Consider the following 27545-nt stretch of genomic DNA (forward strand, 5'->3'; position numbering starts at 1 on the left):
GGAAAGCAGCCTCTAGATGACAACAAGGAGCTGAAATTCAATGCTAGCACTCTGCAGTCAGTTTCTGGGAGGTCCTGACACCCTGAGCTTCTCTTTGTGTCCTCTCTGGAGAGCTGCAGCAGCGCGCTCCCATGGGGGTGCCTCAGTCCCTGTGGGCATCCTTGGGCAGAGCGTGGTCCTGCCTGGTGTCCCTGGCTTGGCTGGGTCAGTCACCCCCCACAGCCAGGTTCTACCAGGGAAGGGCATTTCAGGGTCTGTCCCAGCAAGGCAGGGAGGCACGCTCCTTGTGCTGGGCCGTGCCCTGGCTGCGCTGCAGGCGTTGCAAATGCCAGCTGTGCAGCTCCAGCAGCCCCGCAGCCACGCTGTGCAGCTCCAACAGCTCCACAGCTGTGCAGCTCCAGCAGCACTGCAGCCACACTGTGCAGCTCCAACAGCTCCACAGCTGTGCAGCTCCAGCAGCCCCGCAGCCACACTGTGCAGCTCCAGCATCACCGCAGCTGTGCAGCTCCAGCAGCACCGCAGCCATGCTGTGCAGCTCCAACAGCTCCACAGCTGTGCAGCTCCAGCAGCACTGCAGCCACGCTGTGCAGCTCCAACAGCCCTGCAGCTGTGCAGCTCCAGCATCACCGCAGCTGTGCAGCTCCAACAGCTCCACAGCTGTGCAGCTCCAGCATCACCGCAGCTGTGCAGCTCCAGCATCACCGCAGCTGTGCAGCTCCAGCATCACCGCAGCTGTGCAGCTCCAACAGCCCCGCAGCCACGCTGTGCAGCCATGTGTGTCACCTCTCAGGGCCACACCACTCTTCTGTACCGGGGAAAGGCAGCAGGGCCGTGCCTGCGGGGCTCTGAGCACAGCCAGGGTGCCCCGCTTGGCCACATGAAGCCAGCCTGGCAGCTCTCTGACATGCCAGCGTGCAGCTAACTGTGAGGGTGTTGGAGAATTTGTGGTGAATTGTGATATTGAAGCTCTCAGAAGGGTTAGTTTGTCTGTGCATTCCCCAGGTCTTCTCACACCACCTCTGTCTCATGAGCCTGCTCCTGAGGTACTTGATATGCTTATTCTGTCTTCATGTACTACTCTTGGCATATACTTCCATTTAAAATTGCTCTCTCTGCTTTTCATTTCCCTGCTGCTTGGTACCATGCTTGCTAGCCTGAACAGAAGGAATCATTTTCAATGCCATTTAAAATGCTGGTTTTTTCAGTTTGCTCTGTTTTCTTGAATGGCTGGATGGCTTTGATTTAATAAACCTGTATTTTTGAAGGAATAATACATACAATAATAAGATGGGTCATATGGGAAAACAAATGCTTTTTGAGGAGGAAATGGGATTTGATGAGAAGTGCTATTCCCAATGAAATACAGAAAAGTTTCTTAACCATTGGATAGATGTTAGATTATTATTATTATCTGGTAATGACTCTCAGAAAACTCATAACTAGAAAAAAACTTAATTTGAATGCTAAATGTCCTGGCATTTCTCGTCAAACAAACATTACCTAAGTCCATCTAAGTTAACTGGAATGCTGAAATAGTGAAGTTGAAAAATGCATCTTTACTCTTAGAATTTTGAGCATTTTAGAGTAGAATAGACTAAGGCAGCTCCAAGCTAGCATTGGTATTTATCCCCTGTGGTTGAGGTTGGAGTGTAGTTCACTGTATTAGCATAAGTCTTTTCTATGTTTGAGTATAATTAGTTTCAGCTATACCGAGAGATTTGGTATTTGAATTTATCTTTACTCTTGTAAAGTGAAATGTATATTTCCAGAAAACAGAGTCACTTGCCAGACCTGGGCAATTTTTGTAGGAAGTATATATACAAGCTCTTAGGGTGCCCTTTCAAAGCCAGCTCATATCAATCTAGGGCAGCACTGCCTCAGAAAGTGATAAACCTCTCTGCTCTTCATGGTTCTGCCTGCTCCTTTGCATTTTGATTTGGAGAAGGGAGTAAAAGTCCATATAATTTTAATTTGGATCAGCTACAACTTGCCTTGGAGTCAGTGGAGGCAGCACAGTGAGAGCACAAAGAAGGCTGGTGAGGGTGAGGGGAGCCCCTTGGCTGTGCCCTTGGAGCAGCTGAAGGTGACTGTGAAGCTGTGCCGTGAGGAGCATTATGCACACAGGCATTCCAGGCAGCTGGCAGACATGCCTCTGGTGGTGTTTTTAGTAAAGCTTAACTCTCAGCATTTTAATCATTCATAATTCTGCCAGTGTGTCCACATGTTAAGGATAATATATTATAGTGCAGTCATAAGTCAGCCCACAGTCTTTATAGGAGTTCTTTTTTCCTGAGTTACACTGCCACCTGTAATAGTGAATGTATTTGAATCTTATATGACATTTTTATAAAAGGGATACAAATTCATCTTAGTATTTCTTCTTTATTTACAGTGTCTCATTTTTAGTGTGTTCCTGAAACTAAATTTAAAAAGCCAGTTTCTTCTTTTATTTGCAGGCATTCTTCTGCTAAGCTCTTGCACTGTGACTTATGTCTGTTGCAGAGCTTCTTCATCCTTTCCAGACTCTGACACAATTTTGAGGAAGCGTGAGTTTCTGCTATTACCAGATGTCTCCTGTTTAAAATACCTCGTATTACACTTAAAAAAAATTATTTTAACTAATGCTTCTTTAGGTTTAAAGTTCACTGAATTATGTTTATAACTTTAATATTCTTAGAGCCAGTCAAGTTGAGAAATATTTGCAAGTAAAGGGTTCCATGATGTCTTCCTGTGGCATTTCCAAAGAGATTTTGACAGGGGAATACCATAGGCTTCTTTAACAAAGACCTCTTTGGGAGCACTGGCCTCAGAAAAACAAACCAAACCAAACCCCTAATTAGTGGCTTCTGTGTTTGCCACTTGCAATAACTTTTTTTTGCACTTGCCTACCAGCTAGACTGAAAGGTCTCCAAGGAGTGGTAACAGTTGAAAGAAGCATTTGATCCATATTCCACGTCTTCAGTGGGAAGCATCTCAAGAGCATTGTCCTAAATGTCCATTTCCTCTCTAGGCTTTGCAGAAGGACTGTTAAGGGAGAAAGCCTTGAAAGCAGAATGAAGTCTGCTACAGAAAAGATTTCTTGCCAGAAGCTGCTAAATGAAATAAGGAATTGGAGAGAAATACATTTCTGCACCTTTACTTTTGAACAATTATTTTTAATATACATGAGTGACTGGAACATTTTGCAGTTTGTTACACTTGGATGCATGCTTTAGACCAAATTCATTCTTCCATTCAAGTATTTTAGCTGTCCCAGATGCTTCTAGGGGAAATAAAATTTAAAATTTTATGGATGTGATGGATAAGTGAATGAATAAATATTTGTAAAATATATGCTTTTTACATCCTTTTTTGTTTGGTTGATTGGTTTGGTTTTGGTATTTTTTCCTGAGTTCCTCAAAGCATATGCATGCAGAGTGTCTCATTGAAGGTTTTATTTCTGCTTAGAATCTGGGCTGTAGAGCCAGAAGTCTGACACAAACTGTGCCCTGGCTAAGCTTTTAGCTCTCTCCTTTCACAGCCTTCCACATCTACAGTGCTTCCGTGAAGAAGGGTTTCAGGTGGAACAAGCCCTAAAGCAGAAAGTTTCTTGGAGTAGGCTAAAGCAAAAATATTTGCTTATCATTGTCCCATGGGGCCTTTCTACAGTTTGTGAAGAGGCAATGAATAGGCTCTCCTGCCAAGGTGATCATTTACACCAGAGCTCCATGTCCATAAAATTAAATGGTTTAGAGAGCTATTTTTATTAGCACTGCAACCACAACTAAGGTTGTTTTCTCAGATGTATAAGCTTTGCTTTTTTGTTGTTGTTGTTGTTTTTTTTTTTTTTTTTTGGTTACAAATTGTGCAAGCCGTTTGAATACCTTAATTAGCAAAACTTCTTGAAAATGAATTGCACTAATGGTTAAAATTAAGGACTGATCTAATAGATAGTATTGCTTTTTGGGAGAAATACAGCCATCTAAAAACACATTAGGGTTGTTTCCTTCAACCCAGAGTCCTCTGGCCTCTAGGGAAAGGTGTGCTGAGAAAATATATTTGCTGAACCTGTTCTATGCTTTTACAAAAGCATAAGCATGTTTATTGCAACCTATGAAGAGCCTATGACATGCAGGATCAAATCTGTTTAGACTGAGCACACAAGTGAAAAAACACATTAGAAACGTAAATTTCACATTTCCTGTGTAATTTGAGTATTTCTTTCCTCTCTCAGTGTTGGGTTTTCTTGTTTTGGCTTAGTTTCCTTTTGGGTTTTTTTTTTTGATGACCACAACATCTACATTTTCTCTCTACTTGTTCAAATCTGTGCAAGGAGGAATTTTTATTAGTTGGCTCATCAGAGTTGATTGTATTTTGAGTGTTGAAGTCAGCAAGCTGTGCAGGTGGAACACATGGTGTTTGAAGTATTTTTTCTACTTTATATTACTGATACAAATTTGTGTATAAAGTTTTATTTCTTATAGGCTTAGCAGAAAACAAAGATACCAGATTCATACTTTTTATAAATATGTTTGTAAACATATGCTCAAGGAAGCACAGATTCTAAGTCCTCAAACTTCTGTGGTTTTCACTTAATACTTGAAAGTTAAGGGTTTTTAAGTTGCTATAAAAATTGTAAAAATAATTTATTGTGTTCAAATCCACTGAAATAGCCTTAGTGCAGGTCAAGTAGTCCACAGCTGCGCGTAGGCCGTTATGCATTCCCAATTTAAATTCTAGACACCTGGTAAGTTTTAAATTATTATTAAATGTGTAAGTACTGTGCCACCAAAGTAATGAGTGGGTGCTGGCATGCAAAGTCACAGTGACATTTGAATATATTTCTAATGCAAATTATTTATTTTTTCCAGCACACGACCACAATCAACATATCTATATCCCAGTTTCCCTTTGGGAGTTGAACCCTGAGACATCTGGTGGCGAATACTGAGCTCAGGATTGATACTGGCCTTTCAGTCAGATGGAGACTTTGGAGGAGAAGAGCAATCTCCTTGGTTTACAGGCAGACAGCAACATGGAGCAACCATTCACTGTCAGCTCGTTGGTCTGTATTACAAGAAAATGTTTCAGTGGCTGAGCAACTTTTCTTTCAATTAGGAAAACTTTCAAGAGAGCTGTTTAGCAGTGGTGGCTCTCAGCTCCATGGGTCTCTTCCTGCATGCTGCCTGACAGTTTTGTTGGAATTTATTGTACTTCTGTATGGGTGATTTATGGGGTGTCAGCAACCAGATTTTTAAGAAGTTGAAATGAGCATTTTGAATAGAAAGAGTAAAAAATTTCATCAAAGTAAGAGGGAAACAACTTGCAGCAGCCATTTATTTATTTATGAATTACCAGGAAGGTAATGACCATAATAAGCAGCTATGGTTCTTCTTCAGTAGTTAATTCAAACTTCTTAGTCTTTAACTGCCTCATTTAAAACTGGAAATGAAGATTTGAAGTGAACTGTTGACTCACCAGGGGAGCTTATTGCTCTTTGTTTCCTGAACTATTTCTAGCAGTCAAATGCTATACATCATGTAGTGGGAGTCTGAGTATTCAGGACATCCATCAAATTATTTCAGTAACTTAAGACAGAACCTTGTAGAATTCATGCGTGCAGTTTTTTAAGAGGACACATTTTATACTGCTTTTGGTAATTTCTACAGCAATTTACTTAATTTTTTTTCCTACAGGTATTTTCCTAATTTTATCATTTTTTGTTGTTGTTTTTGGAGGGAATAAAACCACTTTTCTTTTTGATCACAATTTACTTGCAATTGAGAAACATGTTGTAATGTTTCAACTGTGGCTAGAGGTGGGGAAACCAATGCCTATTTTCAGAAAAAAATAGCTGAATATTTCCCTTGAGCTTCTTGACTGAGACCACTCACTGAAAGCGAAACGGAATATTCTCTCAGCTAATGAGACTGTTCTTTTTCAGAAAAAGCTGGTAGCTATTCCTGACCACACAGACATCTCTGTGAGCCCAGAGGAGAGAGTGCGTGCCTTAAGCAAGCTTGGCAGCAATATCACCATCAACGAGGACATCACTCCGCGGCGCTACTTCCGATCGGGAGTGGAGATGGAGCGCATGGCCTCGGTGTACATGGAGGAGGGAAACCTGGAGAACGCTTTTGTCTTCTACAACAAGTTCATAACGTGAGAAAGCAGCTGTAGCCATCACAGCTTACAATTCTGAGTCAACTGAAATGGAGAGCTGCCCTGAGAGCCCCTTTAGATAAGGAGAAGTTTGTTTAATGTGTTCTTGCAGAACAACCTTGTTCTCTGGAGATATTTTACACTGAGTGTGGCCTTTGTTAAAACTTCCTCTCACTTTTTCATGTGGATGTCCTATCCATGTGTGAACTGCCAGGCATGAATTAACCTAACATTTAGAGGTTTGAGTTTACTCTGCCAGGCCATACCATGAGCACTGTTGCCCCCAGATTATTCTTTATATGTCATCGTATTGGTTAAATACAATTTTTGACTTTAAAAGCAATGTTTAAATGAGATTTCTAAGCCTTTAGTAGTTATGTCCTATGAGCATCTGCTGATCTTAAGGATGGTAGTATTGCACTATAATTAAAAAAGCATGAGACAAGTGTTTTCTTGCTTTCATTTTACTTTTTTTTCCCCAAAAAGGATTAAGTATAATTTATTGTTTCTTACAGGAATAAATGCAAAATCTACAATGCATGTTCATGATTATTCTCCTTACCACAAAAGAGCAAATCTGGCCAGCTTTCATTACAAGTCTCAAAATAGACAGCTGAAAAATATATCACTGGCAGATTTAAACTTTTAACCTAGCTAGTTTTGCTGTAGGATTGATTGGTTTTTTTATTACTTCGGAAAAGTTTGGGGCTTTTTTAATGTGCATGTTTTAAAATTTTTGTAAAGGAAACATCCTTCCTCCCTCCTTATTTTCCTCATACTCCGAAAACTAGACCAAACCTTTCTTAGCTCACCTGTTTTCAAATGTAATTATTTCTACAAAAAGAGGGTCTGGAGGTGAATATTGTACAAATTGCTGAAAGAATGATAGCAGCTGTGCATTACAAACTCTTTGCAGCTGAGTGTTGCCATAATTTATCTGTGCAGCTTGGTCTGGTAAAAATACCTGCTTCAGTGACAGTCAGTGTTGCATTCTTGTCTTCCATTGGAGAGCCAGCATTTTGGCTAAGAGCAGATAAAGAGAGTAGAAATAGGATTTACTAGCACTGACTAGAGTGGAGGATGTTTTTGAGGGATATTTTTAGATGCTGGCTGCTAGTTAGCCCTTTTTTTTAACCTAACCCAATACTAATGGAAATCAAAATATATCAGATGTGGAAAATAATCTCCCATCCTTCTTCTGTGTGTCCCATACAGGTCCATACCATAATGTGTTAGTTTAAACATGTGTGTAGAACCCTGGTCCAAGTCATCTGGAATTCAGTGTTTAACAGTTATGTGAAACTGATTTTTCTGCCAACATGCAAGCTATTATGGATATTCTTCTGACTAAACACACGCATATTTAATTTTCTAGATTGTTTGTAGAAAAGCTGCCCAGTCACCGAGACTATCACCAATGTGCAGTACCAGAAAAACAAGATATTATTAAGGTAGGGTTATGGTTTCCTGGTATTTATGAAATGTTTTATTCAGAACTTCTTCATTTTTCCCAGCCCATATAGGCCATAGCTTCTTTTTCCCCAGAGCACCCATAGCCCATAGCAGCCATCACAGCTTCAATTTCTGATACTTTTCTCCACTACTCATACATGTTTTATTTTGGAAATTAAATTATTGATCTAAAACATGAATGAGAATGGTCTGAATAAGTTGGTAGGTTGTTGGGAGCCCAGGTACATCTATTTCTGAAAGCTTGCATATTAAAAATGCACATGTTAACAGTACTTAGCTTGATTCTGATCCCAGTTATGTGAATGGATAAATGGTCCAAACTGGCTATTGCAAACAGAAGGAGAAAAGTGTGGCATTACTGATGCCTGTGCAGTATTTGCTTACTCTGCTAAATAAGTGAAGTATTTTTTTTCTTTATTACCAAATATGTATTTACTTAGTTTTTACTAGATTTTTTCCTTCCACTTCCATACAAAATAGTTTTACTTTTGTTTTTTTCCCTCTAGAAAATAAATCCTATATAAATTTTAAGTATAGCCTTATACTGAACTTAAAACATCTGGAACTGCCCAGTGAGAATTGCTAGTAGGACCATGAGTGTCTCTCTTGCTCCATGCCCCCATGTTTGCTTGCTTTCTCTACTGTTAAACTGAATGTTTTACTCAAAACCAAAACAATCCATGCCAAAATTCCAACTGTGGTCCACTAGGAGAACATCCCTACTGAGAAAGGGCATCTAACGTTGCTTTCTCCTGTGGCACTCAGTAGCATTAAGCACATGGCCGCTTTCCCTCCCTTGCCTGCAGCCTCTGAATTATTTTGTGGTAGCTTCACATGAGTGGAAACCGTTGGGTATTAGTTTTGTTTTATAAGAAATGTTGTTTTGCCAGGTCTGTGACAGAAAGCTACAAGTATAGCTATCTCTAAAACCATTTTTTCCCACTTGAAAATGGGCATATTCAGACGTATTTCTGACTGGGAAGTTTCAGAGAAAAATGCAATGATCCTACCTGAAACTCTCTAAGTTGGCTTTAGCATTTTCTTTAAGAATTACTCCTACAACAAAAACATTAGTCATCACACACCTATTAAACAAGACAGAAATAACAGACTCCTTCTGAGAGGACTAATCTTTCCTTGAGATAAGAAGCAGCGATGTCACATGTTTCACTAATGTAAATCAATATATTTATTGAAACCAGTGTACTATAGAAGTTTCATAAACTGATGATATAGTGGGTATTTTCTCTTTTGTTTATTTTTTTTTCCTGTGAGAAGAGCAGGGGTTTTTTTCTGTTTTGTATTTTCAAAAAAATCTGTGTTACAGCTGAGTTTGTTTTCCAGGTGGCTCTTTTAAAAGTGAAAAGTAAACTTATTTATCTTTTTCCCCATCCCACCTCAAAGAAATTGAAGGAGGTTGCATTTCCACGGACAGATGAACTGAAAAGAGATCTTTTAAAAAAATATAACTTAGAATATCAAGAATACATGCAACACAAAGTAAGTTTTATAGGATTATTAAATGTTGACATGAATATTTTTCTGTCATATAAAACTTAAAAATTAAGCTGTAAAATGCCAGTTTTACAAGAAACTAATAATTTCCTGAGCTGCTTAGGAATGATTTCTCATTTCTTCTTGAGAATCAGCTGGTCATTTAAAAATACGTAATGCAAACGTGTGCTAGGAAATACCTGTGCTGCCATATTTACTTAATAATGTCTACAAAGATCCAAACGGGTTTTTTGTATACTTTGATTCTGCCTTATAAAGAAAATGAAATTGATACTCATGTCAATAAGTGGAAAATATTCCTTGGCTCCAAATGTGCTCTACTTTGAATTGAGATTGAAGCCACTGAAAACAGGATCTATAGCTTAAAACCTTGTCTTGGAAAAAGCATCCAAGAAACATCTTTTCTGTTCCATCCATCAATGCTATGTTTTCCATCCTACCTTTGGGGATATAGTTGTATTTTCCAGTTCAGTAACCAGGTTCCAAAAGAGTTCCTTTTTAATGACAGGATTTTATCGTTTTATTGAACTGTTAGATTGCTCCTTTCCTTCCATTTTTCCTAGCATTTTTGGTGTGCTGAGAATGTCACTATGCTGTGTATGTTTCAGAACAAATGTAAAACTGAATTTCTGAAGAAACTGGAGCACCAGAAGCTAATAGAGGCAGAGAAGAAACGAATCGCACACATGCGGCAGCAGCAGCTCGAATCGGAACAGTTTCAGTTCTTTGAGGATCAACTTAAGAAGCAAGAGCTAGCTCGAGATCAGAAAATCAAAGAGAGTGTAGTCATGTCCGAACAGATAGATGGAAGTATGCTGTCTTGTATTTCTGTACCAGAGAACAGCTCCTTATCTGCGGCGCTGCTGGAGAAAAAAGAGAGGCGCGGCACCTCTGGCTGTGCTGGACATTCGCCGCCAGTGGAACGGGCCTTAAAGCCAGCAGCTACTCTAAGTGCTGTTCAGAGTAAGTGCAGACATTTCTTTCTTCCTCTATTTTATTTTGTCTACCTGCATATGTCTTTATTCTCTGTGAGGATGCCCATACTGAAATAACCATGAACAGGTTTGTGCAAACACAGCAGTTCCGTATAGTTTCTTCATTTTAAGAGGGAGAGTTGCACAGTTTCACATTTTCCATTTGAGTACCAACGGATGGGTACAGAGATTGAGATTTAGTGTTTCTGGGAAATGAAGTCTGAATCTTGCCATGGGCTTCAAGGACACAGAAACAGAACCTGCAGTGGTTCCCCTTGGAAAGCCCTGGCTTGGAAGGTGGTCCCAGCTGTCACCTCAGGGACAGGCTGGTGACCGTATCTTGTGGGTTGGTGACTTCAATTTGGATGAAGTGCTTGTCCTGTAGATTTATTCTCATTAGAAGTCTATGATGTGGTAAGTATAATTCTTCCACTTGTTGTAATATAGTATAATATACACTGTATATTTCCTTATTTTAGGGATCTTCATTGTATTAGCTGGTAGATGTAAATGCCTTTTTATCTCTCTCTCTCTTCTTTTTTTTTTCTTTCTTTTTTTTCTTTTATTCTTGGTTAGCTCAATTGGCCGAAGCACTCAGAGGTGTCATTTTGCCCAGGGATCTCTGTCACAAATTTCTGCTGCTGGCAGAGGCAAATACAGTAAGAGGAATAGAGACATGTGGAATTCTCTGTGGAAAACTGGTACAGTTTAACCCTCATATTTTTATGGGGAAGACATGCTTGAGAGTGCTGTAATATCCTGTGATGTATTGATTTCAGAGCAAAAGCAGATATAAATGGTTACTGTTCCATGTAATGAACTTCATATTATAACCTGAGTGGATATTTCAGCACTGCGGGCTTGCTTTACTGGGGAAACATCTGCTCAAAGTACGCTGCTATTGTTGTAAAGCCTAGCAAGTTTTTCAGCATGCTGTACAATACAGGCTTTTTCCAGTACTTTCTCTGGCATTCATCTAAGGTAAGTGAGGTTTAGTTACAGGACAATGAAATATAAAGACTGCCAGAATCCACTGGAGTCATCAAATGAATAATGGCACAACAAAACAGAAATCCCCCCATCAAGCTGTAGAACATTTGATTTTCAGGCTGGTTTTTTTTTTCCTTTGACCTAGATTACATTTAATGTCCTTTGAGAGCAGGGAAAGATGTCATGGCTGATGCTGACATGACAAATTGTAGATGATCCCAAGTGTATTTGAACTGCATGAAGGGAAAGAACAGCAGTATTAGTCTTGTTCCAAGTTTCACAGAAAATCATTATAGTTTTCTCAAAGCTCTTTTATGTGTTTTTAATTATTATTTTAAAGGACAGTCTTTTCACACTGATCACTGAGAACAGTTCAATACAACAGTTTTGTGTTGTGACTAATACTACCCTGTATGCTTTCATGATAAAATGCTAAGGCATATTTTTAGGTACAGTATGTTTGTAGAACTGCACTGGAATCAGTGGAGCTGGAATCAGTGCAGCTGTACTGTTTTGTTTTAGCTGACATCTTTCAGATTTTGATTCAGCATTTATTCCTTAGAAAGTCTGTTCCACCCCAAGTCAATGTTTGTTTTGCAGACTCACAATGAATTTACTATTACACATGTAATAGTGCCAAAGCAAACTGCCGGACCAGACTACTGTGACATGGAGAACGTGGAAGAATTATTTGGTATTCAGGATCAGTATGATCTCCTCACTTTGGGTTGGATCCATGTATGTATGACTCATAGATTCTGGTTTTCCTATATTGACTCTACATACTATGTGGGGGGAAAAAAGAAAGACATAAACAAAAGAAACAACTGGAGTAATACAAATTTGCTTACTGAATTCAAATTGTAGTGATGTAAATAAGCACTCATGTTCTCCACAGAGAACTCCTTAACACAATTGAGTCATCCAGTTGACACAATGGGCCTACTTTTGCTGGTGCAACTTTTTTTAATGTTGATTTAGAGGTATTTTATTACTTTCTAATGCCATATTCAGAAGTCAGAGAGGGGAGCACTGTGTTGTCTAAACTGTATATTAATTTTTCTCTCAGAGATTTTCAACAATTAAGTAATTTCAATTTGTCATGTGCTTCTTCATTCTACCTTTTCTCCCCCATGATCAGAAAATTGCTTGTATATCTGATTGTGAACATGCCTCCATGAATCTCATCCTGAAAAGCCTTCTTTCAACCTCCAGGGTGAACAATGTAGAATAATATAGACCCTGGGCTAATAAGAACTTTAGAAACCAGCCTGGGGAAGTATTGATGCTTTCACTTGTAACAAATTATTTTTCCTTCTTAAATGTATGGTGACTTGACCTGTAAGAAATATTTCATGGTGTTGAGTTTTCCCTTTCTTTTTTGTAGACACATCCAACACAAACTGCATTCTTATCCAGTGTTGATCTCCATACTCATTGTTCTTATCAGCTAATGTTGCCAGAGGCCATTGCAATTGTTTGTTCACCAAAGCATAATGAGTAAGTTCGGATTTTTAAAGTAATATTTCAGTATTTTCCCTGCCTCTTGTCATAAAATTTGGTCAAATGCAAAGGGTACATGTCAACTCATATGAAGGGCACGAACATTGTGTTGTGACTTTGTTTTCTATAAGTTGCCTAGACTTGCATTTCAGTCAGTCTTTATGCACAGCATTGATTCTGGCTTCTCTCTCCTCCGCCCTTCACAGACCTAGGGTTTAAATTTTATTTTTTCTATACATAGTTACAGGTGCCATTCTTCTGGAGTACTGATTGCCAATGCCCTACCACAGATCTGTCTTTATTCTGTCTGCTTAAGAGTGTGGAGGGAGGTTAGGCTTATTTCTCTAGAATGATATGAAAATTGCAGTTTGCAAAGCAGAAGGGTAAAATTCACTTTTTTGATAATGGGGATCTATTTTTGTATTTCATAAATTACAAACTATGTATCTGGAAAACAACTAGAATAGTGAAAATATTAATGTGAAGATTTGTAATGGAACGGGTTTCCCAAGATGTCATGATGTCTGCATCCTTGGAGAAATGCAAAACATTACTGGACATGGTCCTAGCAACCTGCTCAAGGTGATTCTGCCAGAGCAGGGGGACTGGACCAGACAGTCTTCAGAAGTTCCTTCCAACTTCAACAAATTTGTGATTCTCCTTTGGTGTGCATTTCAGATTGCGAGGGCTAACTCCATTCTTTTGAGTGTGCATTTCTCCAGCCTTTCCTTCTGGCCTTCTGCCTCAGTAGATGTGAATCCTGTCCTGGTTCCCTAACTTTCTAAATGGGCTCTTCAGGTAGCAGAGCTGTGAACACAGACTGAGAGGCAAGGGCACAAACACCAGCATTTCTAACCCTGAGCATGCCTGCACACGTTTCCAAATTTCTGCTCTTATAAGTCTCTCTCACCGTGATGCTGATACCCTGTAACCAACTCTAACCTGTAACATTTATATTGACAGGCGCTGCCCTGTAGGTAATAGGTTCTCTTTGCAGAAGAATGGCTTTGTAACGTTTTATTCAATACCTAAAGAATTGCAGCAGTGCATTTTCTAATGCTTGTGTGGTTACCTAAAAGAGTGGCGAGGATGTACTCCTACTAGTCATTTACACAGCTGGTTTAAAGGCTGTTATCTTTTAAGTTGCCCTGGGTGAAATGCAATCCAGAGCACGTAAGTTTCTGGTTTGCATCTGTTCTTGTGTGAACCAGCCTTATCCTTCAGTGGCCTAACCTATCTAACAGGAACAGCACCAGTACTGGGATCCTTTTTCTCCCCTTCCCCTCATCATCTCTTCCTTTACAGGAATACAACTCCCCTTGATTTAAAATACCTTTAAAAACCCAACTCAGCCGGGGCTCCTGTGTATTGAAGGTCACCAAGCACCTTTCTGTTGTCCTTCTTTTAAGCTAAGCAATTTGTATGTGAAACCTTGGACTCTGCTATGGGAGCAGTGTGTAACAGGAGTTTCCTGTTCTGCTTTTCAGCACTGGCATCTTCAGACTGACTAATGCTGGCATGCTAGAAGTTTCTGCTTGTAAAAAGAAGGGATTCCATCCACATACAAAGGACCCTAGGTTATTTAATGTAAGTATATAATTCAACACAGTTTTTACTATTCCAGGTCCTGACCACGGTTCTGCTGCAAACAGAAACTTGAGATTATATTTCTTAATAATTTTCCCCCTGTTTTACTAATTCATTACCCTTAGTTCACTGACCAAGGTAGACATCAGAAGATTACTTAAGCAGTCATTAGCAGCCTTGAGGTGAGTGTTACAAGCTGCCATTCAAATGGTGGTTCACCAGAGGTAGTTACTATCAGTCACCACTTTTACCCGCTTTCAGAAAGAGCAAAACCCACATTTTCAAATGGGAGTTACTCTTGAGCTCTTCAGCTTTTAAGCAATGAATCAGTTCATCTCTCCAATTTTGGTGCCCCAACAAAACATCCCAGCTGCTTTAAAGTGCATCTATAAGTAGGTTAAGTCCTATTTCCTTCAATGCCAAAAGTTTGCCCTGGCTCCTCCAAGCATTCCTCTGCAACTGCTCTGTCTTTTGGTGTTTCAACAGCACAATGGTGTGTCTGTGGCTGAGCAGTACAGTCAGCCAGAACTGTCTTCCAGCTAACACTGGCATTTCTGATAAGAGCCTTTACCTTTGAATAATTAAGGGTTTGGGTTTTTTCAATGGGGTTCACTTCAAATACAGAGGCATCTCCTGTAGCTTAAAATAAAATGATCCAATACAGAGAAGTCATGCTGAGAGACATGGGAAATTACTGTGTTGTCAGGCTCTCTGAATGTCAGCATTAGTCCTCAAAAGGAGAGGTCAGAGTTTTTTGTTTTGTTCTGTTCTTTCATCATGGAGTGTAGGGATAATGAGAAGGTAGTCCAACTCTGAAAAAAGTTAAGATTTTGTGTTCCAGGTAGGCTCTTTTCAGCAGTCTTTTACAGACATAGTTTATGGATGAAGTTACTGGGTATTTTACTGAGATTTCTGAGAGTAATGGATTGACTTCTTCTGCAGCCATGTGCCCATGTGGTTGGGAAAGACATAAAGATAATCGTGCTGGATCTGAGGTGATACGGATGAACCACATCAATGTACTCTACAAAAGGCCAAAAGAAAAAAAAAGGATTCCTGTTTTTTCCTACATTTTCAGAAATTACTTTTATATTTATACATTTTAGATTGAATGGTTTGATATTTATTGCTCTAGCCTGTTTTGGAGTTATTTTGTTGCTCTGTCAAGATGGAGTTCAGTGGCATTAACCCTGAATCTGTAAACAAATCTCACCCATACAACACAACAATAAAATGAACTTCAAACCTACAGTAACTGTGTTGAAATAATGTTTCTTTTGTCACTTTTTTGCATTAATTGCCTTCTGAGAATTAGGTATTTTAAACAGTTGTTGGCTTTTTATATGTAGTAGAGGCAAATCAATCAGTTTAGGCAATTTTTTTTTCATCTTTTTCTCCTGTCCAACTTCTATAGCTCAAGTTTCAGCTGTTAAGCAGAAGATACTTAGAAATATCCAAATCCTTTACCTGAGAGCTGATCCTCACTATTTTGGGATAGCAGGGATGCATCAGACTCCCTTGGAGAAATGTGTCTTCTCCAGCAACCTGCCAGTAGAGACTTTAAATTGAAAGACACTTCTTATCCTGAAAAGGATTTCCTCACTCTATCTAGAGTTAGATAAAAAGATCTAGACAGAGTTAGAAGAAAGAGCCATACAAAGTTATTTGCTTTTACAAGAGTTTATTTAGTAACTGTTCCAAGAACCTAGATGACCTATACTTTAAATAATAAGGTTAGTACAAAGAGGTTTGCAACATGTGCTAACAGTCAGAAGCTGGACAAGATCTGAAACCCTGGGGTTATGAAGACATGGTAAATAAGGTGCTGTTGCAAAGAGCTTACAGTTTGAAAGGTAACAAGTAACAGGCAAGTGAGGTAAACTATTGAGTTAAGAGAGGAAAATAGGTTAACAAAAATAAATAGCATCCTTTATCCTGAACTCTAATGGATACAGATTGCAGCAAGTTCCTTAGAAGTGACCTTTTCCAGGTCTGTCTCAGTGAATTCTTTATTCATATATATATACTTCTAAGACAGTATTACTGGCTTCAGCTTCTAAGCATATACTTCTAGCTGATGAGTTTGAGATTATAAATGGAAGCAGAAAAATCACAGAAAAAGAAAATTGCCAAAAGTATTTTAGCTGCTTTGAACACATTACTCCCCCCCTTTAAAAAAAAAAAGTTCTGAAAAGAAAGTATATTAAGCCAGCTTAATTACCCTTTAGATCTTGCTAGAAATCACACAATAAAAATAATAGGCTGCACTCATCCTGAGGGCATACAATAGGAAAGTTATATGTTTGACCTACTATTAGTGTTTCGATATGCTCCCAAAGGAACAGGTTTTATTTCTTTAAAGAAAATACAGGATTGTTGTGGTACATATCATACACCCCTGGGCCATGAACTGTAAGAAATTAGCTTTTCCAGCATGACAGCTGTGAAGTAAGAAGTGATGTGGATAGATAATATTTCTGGATAGAGCAGATGCAAAGCAGCGTGCCCATGATATTGAACATGATATTTCTGATATTGAACAGATGCCATGCTCCTTTGTACTGCCTAGAACTTTGTAAGAACCACAGCTGGTTCTGTCTGCAGATTAAAATGTTTTCTGAGGCTAAACTTTGAGAACATGCAGCCTGACAGATGAGCATCTTCTGGCATTGGTATCATCAAGCTAAAGGTACCACCATTTCTGTTAAGCCCAGTAGAGTGTAATAATAAATTCATGTCACAAGATGGAGCTTCAAGCCAGCTGTAATGGCATCTCCACACTCATGGTGTGGCTTTTGTTTTTGTTTTAAACAGGAGCAGCAATTTCATAGCACATTTAAAATTTATTTTAAGAAATACACAGTATCCAATTAATTAGATTAATTATGATGAAGGATTTATGGAATGAAATTATAAGAATGTACTTCCCTGCATACATTCACACTAAGGAGACATATACAGAAAAAGCAATTTAAAAGCATTTGCGGTGAACAATGGATGGGCCAGCTTCATCATATTCCTGTTTGCTGATCCACATCTGCTGGAAAGTAGAGAGGGAAGCAAGGATAGAGCCTCCAATCCAGACCGAGTACTTGCGTTCAGGAGGAGCAATGATCTGTTTAAGAAATAAAACATTAAGTATGACTGTCAACTATGAATAAAATACATTTTTATACAAAAATACTAAAGCAGTGATATGTGATATTGACCAAAACACTGCATCTATGTGCTAGTGCTATCCATTGCAGCAAGCATGAAAGTTTAGAATTTGTTATATAAATCTATGCCCTCAAATTCTCTGCCTGACTCAGCCTCCTCAGTGACCCCCTACCCCTGGTGCACTCATGTGCTCCTGAGCTTATATGAGAAAAGGGGAGATAATTACTCTGGAAACATATAATGACAGTCCAGCTGGGCTTGAAAAAAATCAATAAGCTATGGAGCACTACTTTTGGTATAGCTGATAAAATATTTGTAAAGTAAAGAACAGAAGACTTGAAGCAGCAGAACAAAGATTAGCTTGTCAGGGTCTCTTTGAAATGTGTAAGCCAAAGACAAAACCAGCATTTCCTCTCTCCCCTGTCCCTCAGACTAGAAGGGCTGAAGAAGCTCACATACAGCCACAGAGGAAAATTTATGTTCCTGGGTTCATGCTGTTCTTTGGCCACATTAAGACATTTGACCGAAATCAACATGAACAAGAAAATGAGAGAAAGTTCTCTTTTTGCAGCACCAAAGTTACTAGCTGGTGGTTATTTGCTAGATAATCCAGATGTGATTCAGAATGGGTTGAAAGCACGCACTTTGTAAAGTGTTGCATGTTTCACTAGATCTTGGAGGACTTTGTAAATGCCAGCTCGTATAATCTACAAATGATTGCACCATACATACCTTGATCTTCATGGTGCTAGGAGCCAGAGCAGTTATTTCCTTCTGCATCCTGTCTGCAATACCCGGGTACATTGTGGTGCCTCCAGACAGCACATTGTTGGCATAAAGATCCTTTCTGATGTCTATGTCACATTTCATGATGCTGTTATAAGTGGTTTCATGAATGCCAGCGGACTCCATGCCTGGGGAAGGTACAGAAGAACACTGAGGAAGCAACTCCATACAGAGACTTAAAATTGTTAATGCAGAACTGACATGCTGTTTAGTGACTCTTTGGAAGACATCAGTCTCCGAGCTTTGGAAATCTGGAAAGTCATTGTGCAGTTGCCTAAATTATTTGCTTAAGAGTTCCTTGGTGTACAGCCCTCCTCTCTCCCTTGCACACAACAAGTCCTCTTTAAAAAGAAAGTTGGAGGTGTGGAATAGCAAAGTTTCCACTAGGCTTCTGCAGGCAACCTCAATTGTCCTAAGAATTCCTTTTATGGTCTTGGGATAATTACTTTTCTTTTTTTTTTCCTTTTTTTTTCTTTTCAAATTAAGTCAACTCAGAGACAGAACAGTCAAAATATGTCCTAATACCTCTAGGTATGCAACTGCTTTATTTCTGAGTTGAAATTCTGCCTATTGGCAGAACTGACACTGGATTTCTGTGTGACCTAGTTGCAAATCTGCCTTCATGGATGTTGATTAGCATGGCATCATCTTGGCTGTTCTGACAAGGCAGTGAACCATGGATTCAGAATTTGGAGCAGTCTTTTGGAAAAACAGAAGTAGGTCTTGCTGCCTGCATGCCCCTCCCACCTCTTCCCACTCCTGGCAAGCATATTCAAACATACAAAATGGCACAGGCCCAATGCCAGAAGGCAGGAATAAACATTGTGGGTTTATTTTGGGAAAGCATTTCGGCTAATTGTTTAACGTGAAGTTCTTCCCACCACATTTATAGAACTGTTCTAAAAGATTGTTTTATAATGGGTGTTAGGACACGCTCGTGTGTAGGTCTGGGTGAGTTAGAAATGGAGTACAAGCGAAAGGAAATAGGGACTTGGTATTTCTGTGCAGTTTACCAAGGCAGAACAGTCACTGAACCCACCAATGAAAGATGGCTGGAAGAGGGTCTCTGGGCACCGAAAGCGTTCATTTCCAATGGTGATCACCTGACCATCAGGAAGCTCATAGCTTTTTTCCAGAGAGGAGGAAGATGCAGCGGTGGCCATCTCATTTTCAAAGTCCAGGGCCACGTAACAGAGCTTTTCCTTGATGTCACGGACAATTTCACGCTCCGCTGTAAAGAGGATTCATTCTTTAAAATGGCACTCAGGAAGGACCCATACATGTTGACTGGTTGTTCCCTTTCATTCTCCAACACCCTCCCCATATTTTAAACAAATCCTCTGCTAATCTTTCAAGGGACTTTCATGCTGGAGACCTTCTCATGCCTGTTCAACTGCAGAACCACTGATAGTCTCTCTGAGGCCAGTAGAAACACTGCCCATGAACAACTCTCCTTTTCAGCCAGCAGTGTGTCCTTACCAGTGGTCACGAAGGAGTATCCCCGCTCCGTGAGGATTTTCATGAGGTAGTCTGTCAGGTCCCGGCCAGCCAGGTCCAGGCGCATGATGGCGTGTGGCAGGGCGTAGCCCTCGTAGATCGGCACATTGTGGGTGACACCATCCCCCGAGTCAAGCACGATCCCTGTGAGAGTGTAACACACACTTCATTCCCATCATCCCCACGGATGTGTTAGATCTGTGCCGTGTTCCCCTGAGGCTTACCTGTGGTACGTCCAGAGGCATAGAGGGACAGCACGGCTTGAATAGCCACATACATGGCTGGCACGTTGAACGTCTCGAACATAATCTGAAATGCAATTAAAATAATTGTCTTTAACACTAGAGGGTTTAGCTTAGTTGAAGCAATTTACTGAAAAAGAGGTAGAATGCAAGATTTTCATATTTCTCTATGCTTGGTAAAAGCAAGGAAGGAAAATACAAAATCTAAATCCAAAAATATTTGTCCTGTAAGGTATCTCCCTGTATTTGGCTGACATCTTCATCATATTAATATAGCCACATGCACATATTAAAGATAATTTTATAATGGGCTTGGGCATAAAAACAAATTAAGATGACAAAGTTTGGATAGACTGGAATGTTCACATTCAAAGTGGATACACTGATTTTCTAAACTGTATGTAATAATATGTAAATCTGACAGGGGGTCACTATGTGCTTTCCATCTCACATAACTGAGAGGGACAGACTGCCGGACAGCATGACTAACTGGAAAGATGACATTCACATCGTGTTGAATGAAAAGGTTGGACTATTCCATAGCTTTAGTGTGAGCTCACCTGTGTCATTTTCTCACGGTTGGCTTTGGGATTCAGGGGTGCTTCAGTCAGCAGAGTCGGATGCTCCTCAGGGGCAACCCGGAGCTCATTATAGAAAGAATGATGCCAGATCTGAGGATAGTGAGAGAAGCCAAGGGAAAGAAACACCATCAGTCAGCAGCTCAGCATCACTTCCAGACAGGTACTGAGCTACAACACTGCTTACAGCTCTAGATAGAGGCTGGTGATGTTTCTCATGCAGTTGTTCTTACTGCCTCCACAGAGACTACCAGAATAACTGTAGAAAGAAAAGCACCATCCTCCGGTGGTGCTACCAGTAATATATGACTTACTTTAAGAACATATAAGGAAAATGAATACAGTACTCTTACAACAGAAAAGTTGTAACAGGACCCACTTGGTTCCAGCAATGCTATTTCAATAATGACTGAGAGGGAAACAGTTCCAGAACAACTCAGAGAACAACCACAGTGTTCAATAGATAATGGGTCTCTTGACAGTTTCCTCTTTTGGTTTGTACAGGCCAGCCCAAGAATTCATGAAAAGAAATGAAGATAAATGGTTTGTGAGGTTGAAAGTCAACTTGTGTTTATAACCTCCACTTGTTCCTACAAGTTGTAAAAATCTGAGGCCAAATGCGGCAGTGAGGAGGTTAATACACTGATAAGAAGTAAAGCAACCAGAGATTTCAGTCTGAAGGCCAAGAAGTCTTTCCTAAGCTTATTTTCAAGCTGGTGGTCATTAGGGACTGGTTGACATGTTTGGTATCTAAAAGATTTTGCTTTCAAGCAAATTCTACAATACTGAGAGTCATTAAGTGCTGGGTGACTCCACACACTTGCAGTGTGTTGGGATGTCCAGACCATTCCAAATATCCCTATTTTCACAGAACAACATTAAATGGAGATACCATTTTAGAATCTTAGAAGTTGTATTATCTGTACAGACTATGAGTATAAACATGGTTCTGGAAGCCTTTCAGTCAAATACTGGCTCTGAAATGGATGCATTGCACTGCAATATTGCTAATCTTCCAAGCATTAAAAAGTATGTGTATAAAGACTGCCTTTCTCATCAGAATCACACACATGCTTTGCATTTTTGCAGAAACTGATAACTTCTTAAATTTCATTTTTTACTAGCAAATTCATCTATTCCTTTTCCTTTCTTCCTTCCCTTCTCTCTCCCCCTGCCCCCTTCTCAATAACTAGCAAAGATCAGGCTGGAGTAAAAGAACTTGTAATTACAATTTTGATGTACTCCTACTCAAGCTTTAGATGCATTTTAACCTTGGCTGTTAACAAGCTTCTCCTTGAACCATACTGGGTAGCATGACACTTTCATCTAAAATTTAGTGGATATTCTGTAAATATTTGGTTCAAATAGTTCTGTTTACCAGTAGTACACATTGACTTTTCAAAGCTGAAGTACCTTCTCCATGTCGTCCCAGTTTGTAATGATGCCGTGCTCTATGGGGTATTTCAGGGTCAGGATTCCTCTCTTGCTCTGAGCCTCGTCACCCACATAGCTGTCTTTTTGACCCATACCAACCATCACACCCTATAAAATCATACGAATTGTGTTAGTCTTTCAGGGAAGGAAAAGTGTCATGAAGTAGACAGAACATTAGCTGTGAAATAAATCCAGTTGCCATTTATACTAGTTACAACATAGTTTACTACTAATAAAAAATGGAGTTGCTCCTAAATTTCCAATATTAAATGTTTGGTAATTAAATCTCTGGAGTTCATATTTCCACTACAGTTAAGTGAACAGAACAAGTACAATATTAAATGCATCAAGATAAATTGGGAAATCTGAGTTGTTTCATGTTTGTTATTATTTAGGGATGAACAGTCTGCTTAATGATAATAAAGCGGAGTTAAAGCAGAAAGTGATATTGTGCCATCTAAGGGTCAAGATGGAGTGATACACACTTGACATTTCCCAAAACCTCAGTTTCAACACTTTTTAATCCTCTATTTGAATGCCATAATACTGTGATTAGGGATGGACAATTTAAATCTACTGTATGGACTTCTTTACAGATATTTTAATAAATCCTGTAGAAATTATTAAAGGACCAGAAGCTGAAAACTACTCTGGATATATGCTAATCTCTATGTTAAAGTCAGAAATAATGAAAGAAAAATATAATATAGTAGGATCCTTTTAGTGCATACTACTCCTATCAGAACTTAGTCGTTACAGATTCCAAACCTTGGCATCTCTAAATCCATGTCTTAAAAACAGGCATCCCAGATTTGCAATTGTTAATGAGATCATGCATCCTAAATGATCAGGAAAGAAAGGTTCTAGAAATCTGTATTTGTTTCCACTGTAACTATATGGTTTGGTTTTGAGCAATTATTATCATTTACACTAGCTAAAGATGATGGCATTTGAATGCACTTTTCAAATTATGGTAATTCCCAGAGGCATCAATTAGCCCTCCACTCCTAGTTTCTATATTGAAAGGCAGGTATTTCTCCAGTCCCTGAGAACTTAAAATGCATTTGCTGGGTATATAAAGTCTTCATCTTGCAAAGAGCTTGCCTCTTTCCACCAGGGCCTAGAGTGACATAGAAGCAATTAGGTGGATCTGTTAATTACTTGGATTAGTTTGTTGTGACCTAGACAAGCTGCTCTAATTGGTGCTGATGGTGATCTGTGTCATAAACGGTCTATAATTAACAGCTCAGATAATAAATGTATTCTGCAAATTATTAAAATATAGTGGAATGCATCATATACTCAAATGTAAGCCTTGAAGCTAAGGAAACTCAACCCTAGACAGGTACCCGTTTCTGGTACAGCTTAATGAATAAAGTCAGAAAGGTTAGGAGAAAGCTAACTGAAAACTTCTGCTTCCTCCTTTAGTCTTCCACACATTACCTATTATCAGCTTTAAGGGCAGTCAGAATTTCTAGATGTTCCTGTGTTGGGCTTATTTGGATTTTGGGTTTGGTTTCTTTGACCTAGTTTTACTCACCAAGTTCTCCGGGTGATTCAAAATTAAGGGGCAGGGAAAAGATGGCATAGAAGGGAGTGAAAAAATTTAAAAGGATTCCTTTACAAGGCAAGAGACCTCCCTTGATTCAGGGGAGTGTGCTGCTGGACTCATTTTGCCTGGAAATACTGTGTTACACAGATGACCCCAGGCTGAACTAGCCCCAGACACAGATGGCCCAGGCTGAAGAGCTGGGGACAGGGCAGCAAAGCCTTCCACAAGCCCAGTAAGGAGCAACCAAAGTAGTTCATCACCTGGTGCCTGGGACGACCCACAATGGACGGGAAAACTGCTCTTGGAGCATCATCTCCAGCAAAGCCGGCTTTACAGAGTCCTGACCCATTGTCACAAACAAGGGCAGTGCTGTCCTCTTCCTCACACATCTTCTACAGCAATGCCTACTGCTCTTCCAGACAGAAAACAGCCCTGTGAAAACAGCAGGGAAGAATTAAATCAAAACCAAAATCACACTCGGGTAGCAGAGCCACCCTGGCTACCAGAACCTGCAAGGAGGGGAATGGCCCCAGCTGGGAATCACAAGGACTGCGGGGCTGTGGGAGGGAATGGGCTTCCTTCTGAAAACATGAGAGGTATCAACCATGCCTGTGTGCACTAGACATTATCCAGGGAATTCCAGAGGAGACTTCCAGCCCTGCGGCACGGGCAGAGAGATCAGGGAGCAGCAAATGTTTGTCTAAATTTGGTCTCAGAAATCCACGGCTGGGGGAGGAAGATAAAAGAGAATGCTGGACTGACAGCTGCAAAAACAAAGATTCATTTGCATTGAATTCAGCACAACTTCTCCTGCTTTTCTATCACCCTGACAAAATCCTGACACATGTGGATAGCTGTTAAAAGGTAAGAGCACTTCAACTTCCCCTTCTAGTCTTGGGCTTCCCAAAAACCAGCTATATTAAATGCTGTGCATGTACCAGGAATGTTTCCTGATGCAGATATTAATCCACTGGTGAAGATGGCAAATTAAGTTTACATTTTACCTTTTAAAAAGGTAGAAATTTTCCAAATTAAAAAGGGGGAAAAAAATGGAAGCAAGTCTTTTCCAGTTCTCCCCTAATCAGTCAGAAAAATAAACCCACCTTTAAGTCAGAGACAGTATGTGTTTTAAAAACAGGCCATAATGTCTGCTCTATCATCATTTCAAAGCAGCTAATAAACGGCATTTGTAGAGTGACAGAACAATTTATGCTGGCTCCTTGGCTCAGTAAAAAGAAACTGTTTTCTTCCTCTGGCAACAGGAAGATAATATGGGTAATAAAAATGCTTTGAAGGCTTTGTATTGAAGTCAATTACAGAAACAAGCACTGAATACCAGGACTCAAGGAGAACTATTTGCTCAGAATTTATAGCGTGGTAGGGAATCACTTGGCCCACTCCAAGCCTGGGTTTCCATGCAGAGTTCAACAAATTGCAGTGTGTTAACAGCTAAGGGAGACAGCTGTCATCCACAGACCAGCTGGCTCCCCATGCAGTCTCCAAAGCCTTCTGCTGCAGGAATACTGGAAGTGCAGGCAGAAATGAGAATGGGGTCAGCAAGAGCCATGGCCAATGAGCAAGGGAGGCCACAATCTCTTTAGCCTCTGCAATGGATGGAACAGGCACAGACAGTTCTTCCAAATGCTTCATTTGAGATCCTCTGTCTCTTCCCAGCCAGGCAGCCACGAGACATGGCTGCAGCCCTGCTCCTGCAGGCTGCGTGGGCAGAGCTCCCAGGAGAACACAAGGATAGGGAAATCCTAACTTTGTATTCCAGATATTTTATCATTATAGCTGTGGAAGGAAAGTAAGTTGCATTTTTTTCATTTATTAAACTCCTTAGACTCTTTATATTAAAATATTTACTGAATGGAGTACAACTGTTATCTAACATGAATGAACAGACTGGTTTGGACAAACCATTTCCTAATTAGGAAATATGCTTTTCAGCCGTCTGTTTTTGGAACAGCGTTTGAGGTCAGGGGGGTTGCTCAAACCAATGCAGCTAATGCAATGCCAAAAATCACTTGGGGGAGGGGAAGAACAGGGCAGGAAAGGCTACATTTCTGAGCTTAGTGGACTCTAAATGAAAACCATATTTAGTAATAAAGCACAAAAAGTTGAAAAATTAGACACAGGGCTCTGCTACCAACCAATGGGTTACAGCTCAGGACTGCCATGGCAGGCAGTAGCAAGATCTTAGAGCAGCAAATGTCACTGAGTGCTGTGGAAGAAAGGAAATTTTTCTCCCAAGTAAACAGTCTTTAGCCTCTTTCTTCCCCATTTTACATGCAAATATAATCAATCACTTCCCCAATCTCCACAATAAATTATAAAGAGAACTCCACAAGTGCTGCCGTTGTAGCCTGCTTGTTAATGAATGTTTGGCATTTTACGAACAGTAGTTTCATATGCATAGAGACAAGGATGAATACACATGCATCCTCACTTTATCCTATTAGCCCCTGCTGATTTACATACTTCCAGCAGTCACATTTCACGAAATACTCTTTCACCTCACACTTGATTGAAAGCACTGAAGCAAATCTGCTAGAAAACACTACTACATACCCCATCAGGAACTCTGTCCCATACTAACACCCCAATGTCACACGGGTTCATTTAAACCAGAGTATATCTGCAATTCCAACAGTGGCATTACACAAACCATTTCTTTATACAGCTGCTAAGTGCTGATAGAAGCAGTAAAATTATTAGGGTAGAACTTTTCCTTTCAGAATATAAAATAAAGACAACTCAGTATAGATACTACAAGCGTTTTATCAACTCAACTCTAATAAGTCTTTTAAGCAAATTACAGCACAGCAGTACATCCTCCTGAACAGCTTCCACTTGACATTATTTAATTGAACTCCTCCAGCAACCTGTAAATCATGCCATTGGTTCCGTGCCACTTACCCTGACAGCACTTGGCTGAGGATGGCTGCTCTAGGGTGGTACACTCTGTATCTGAAACCCCAGAGGTTATATAGCCCCTTCAGCTCTTCTCCTCCCACTAGCCTCCCAAACAAGGAGCAGAGACAGACAGAGACAGAGCTGATCTCTCTAACAAAACCATATAGGGACCTTAATACAAAAAACTCTAATCTGGGTGGCCACAGGCCCTGGGTCTCTTCCACTGCATTCCAGTGTAGAGCTCATGAAACAGGAGGAGACTTTCAGCTGTGTAAGATAAACACTTTAAAACTTCAGGAGAGTTGCTAAAATACAGAGAGAATGTGCCCACATTAGACATCCTCTGGCAGGAGGATCATGTGCTCAAACAAGAGAAGTCCAGGACTACACAGTAACATCCAAGAAGCAGAATGAGAAATTGGAAGAGCAGTCATTTATAACAGGGAAAGTCTTTTTAAACAAGCACCTTGCTGTCATTGAAGATTTTGATAAAAACAATGAATAAATATTTTTGGCCAGCTAAACATCTGCTCAATTTTTCTATGAAGTCTCTTTAAAAGCTTATAATTTTGCTTGTATAAGAAATACTGCCCACAGGCTTAAGGGTAGTAAGAAAAGTACCAGCTGTTGTATAAGATTCACAGAAAAGACCTTGAAAGTTGTGAAAATGTTCAGTTAAAAGATTGTTATGATCCCCTCTGGTCTGTGATGGGTTAGAATCCATTCTGTTTCTGTGAAAGCTTATTTTCCAGCTATAGGCTCTGCAGACCAAATTTGCCTTAGAGCTGCTCCACTGATGCCCACAAATCTGGACTGTCAAAACTCACATCCCAAATTGTTCATAATAAAGTTGTTGAATTTTATAACCCCAGCTATCTTTTTCCCTGAACACACTTTTAGCAAACAAAGGAACAGTTCTCACTGTTCAAGTTATTTTCAGCACAGGCCTGGATTTCTACAGCTGTAGCCAACTGTTCTGTGGACAGATTAATTCTGGTGAAGCAGCCCTTTCACAGCCAACAATGTTTTGTCATTAAGTTTGTACAACAGACAAGAAACAGCATCTCTTAACTCCAATACTGAACCTTAAAATTCAAAAGTTCTCCAAGCACACAAGCCAAGAGAGATGTGATAATCCAAGTGAGATCCTTGCTTTGCAAGTCTTGCTACAACAGGGAGAGGCACCGTGCATTTGTTT

The 27545-nt window shown here is 39.9% G+C and overlaps 2 protein-coding genes across 4 annotated transcripts in view; one reads left to right on the forward strand and one right to left on the reverse strand.

The window, feature by feature from the left end:
• The window catches only part of STAMBPL1 (STAM binding protein like 1), a 23004-nt gene extending 6974 nt beyond the window's left edge, over positions 1-16030 (forward strand). For all 3 annotated transcript variants that reach the window (XM_038140230.1, XM_038140228.1, XM_038140229.1), the window contains exons 2-11: positions 4851-5044; positions 5924-6141; positions 7517-7592; positions 9019-9114; positions 9738-10092; positions 10680-10804; positions 11694-11831; positions 12481-12593; positions 14084-14183; positions 15126-16030. In XM_038140230.1, coding sequence (XP_037996158.1) covers positions 4961-5044; positions 5924-6141; positions 7517-7592; positions 9019-9114; positions 9738-10092; positions 10680-10804; positions 11694-11831; positions 12481-12593; positions 14084-14183; positions 15126-15182 — 1362 coding nt within the window. In that variant the 5' untranslated portion in view covers positions 4851-4960 and the 3' untranslated portion in view covers positions 15183-16030. The remainder of the gene's footprint in view (positions 1-4850; positions 5045-5923; positions 6142-7516; positions 7593-9018; positions 9115-9737; positions 10093-10679; positions 10805-11693; positions 11832-12480; positions 12594-14083; positions 14184-15125) is intronic.
• ACTA2 (actin alpha 2, smooth muscle) lies at positions 15848-26409 on the reverse strand. The gene is made up of 9 exons (XM_038140239.1): positions 26351-26409; positions 23692-23863; positions 21859-21987; positions 20428-20538; positions 19850-19934; positions 19608-19769; positions 19168-19359; positions 18075-18256; positions 15848-17298 (listed from the first exon to the last, which is right to left on the reverse strand). Exons 2-9 carry the CDS (start codon positions 23818-23820, stop codon positions 17155-17157), a joined length of 1134 nt encoding a protein of 377 aa, XP_037996167.1. The 5' UTR covers positions 23821-23863; positions 26351-26409; the 3' UTR covers positions 15848-17154.
• Positions 26410-27545: the final 1136 nt, after the last annotated feature.

The sequence above is a fragment of the Motacilla alba genome, chromosome 6, assembly GCF_015832195.1.
Source record: "Motacilla alba alba isolate MOTALB_02 chromosome 6, Motacilla_alba_V1.0_pri, whole genome shotgun sequence".
In the NCBI taxonomy this organism is placed as follows: Eukaryota; Metazoa; Chordata; class Aves; order Passeriformes; family Motacillidae; genus Motacilla; species Motacilla alba.

Bases quoted from the DNA above. Each gene is read 5' to 3' on its own strand.
- ACTA2 (XM_038140239.1), bottom strand. From the start codon at position 23,820: ATGTGTGAGGAAGAGGACAGCACTGCCCTTGTTTGTGACAATGGGTCA. The intron at 21,988-23,691 runs GTGATGAACTAC...ATGATTTTATAG, and splicing joins TGGGTCGTCCCAGGCACCAG to GGTGTGATGGTTGGTATGGG. The intron at 18,257-19,167 runs GTGGGTTCAGTG...TACCTTCCCCAG, and splicing joins CTTCCAGCCATCTTTCATTG to GCATGGAGTCCGCTGGCATT.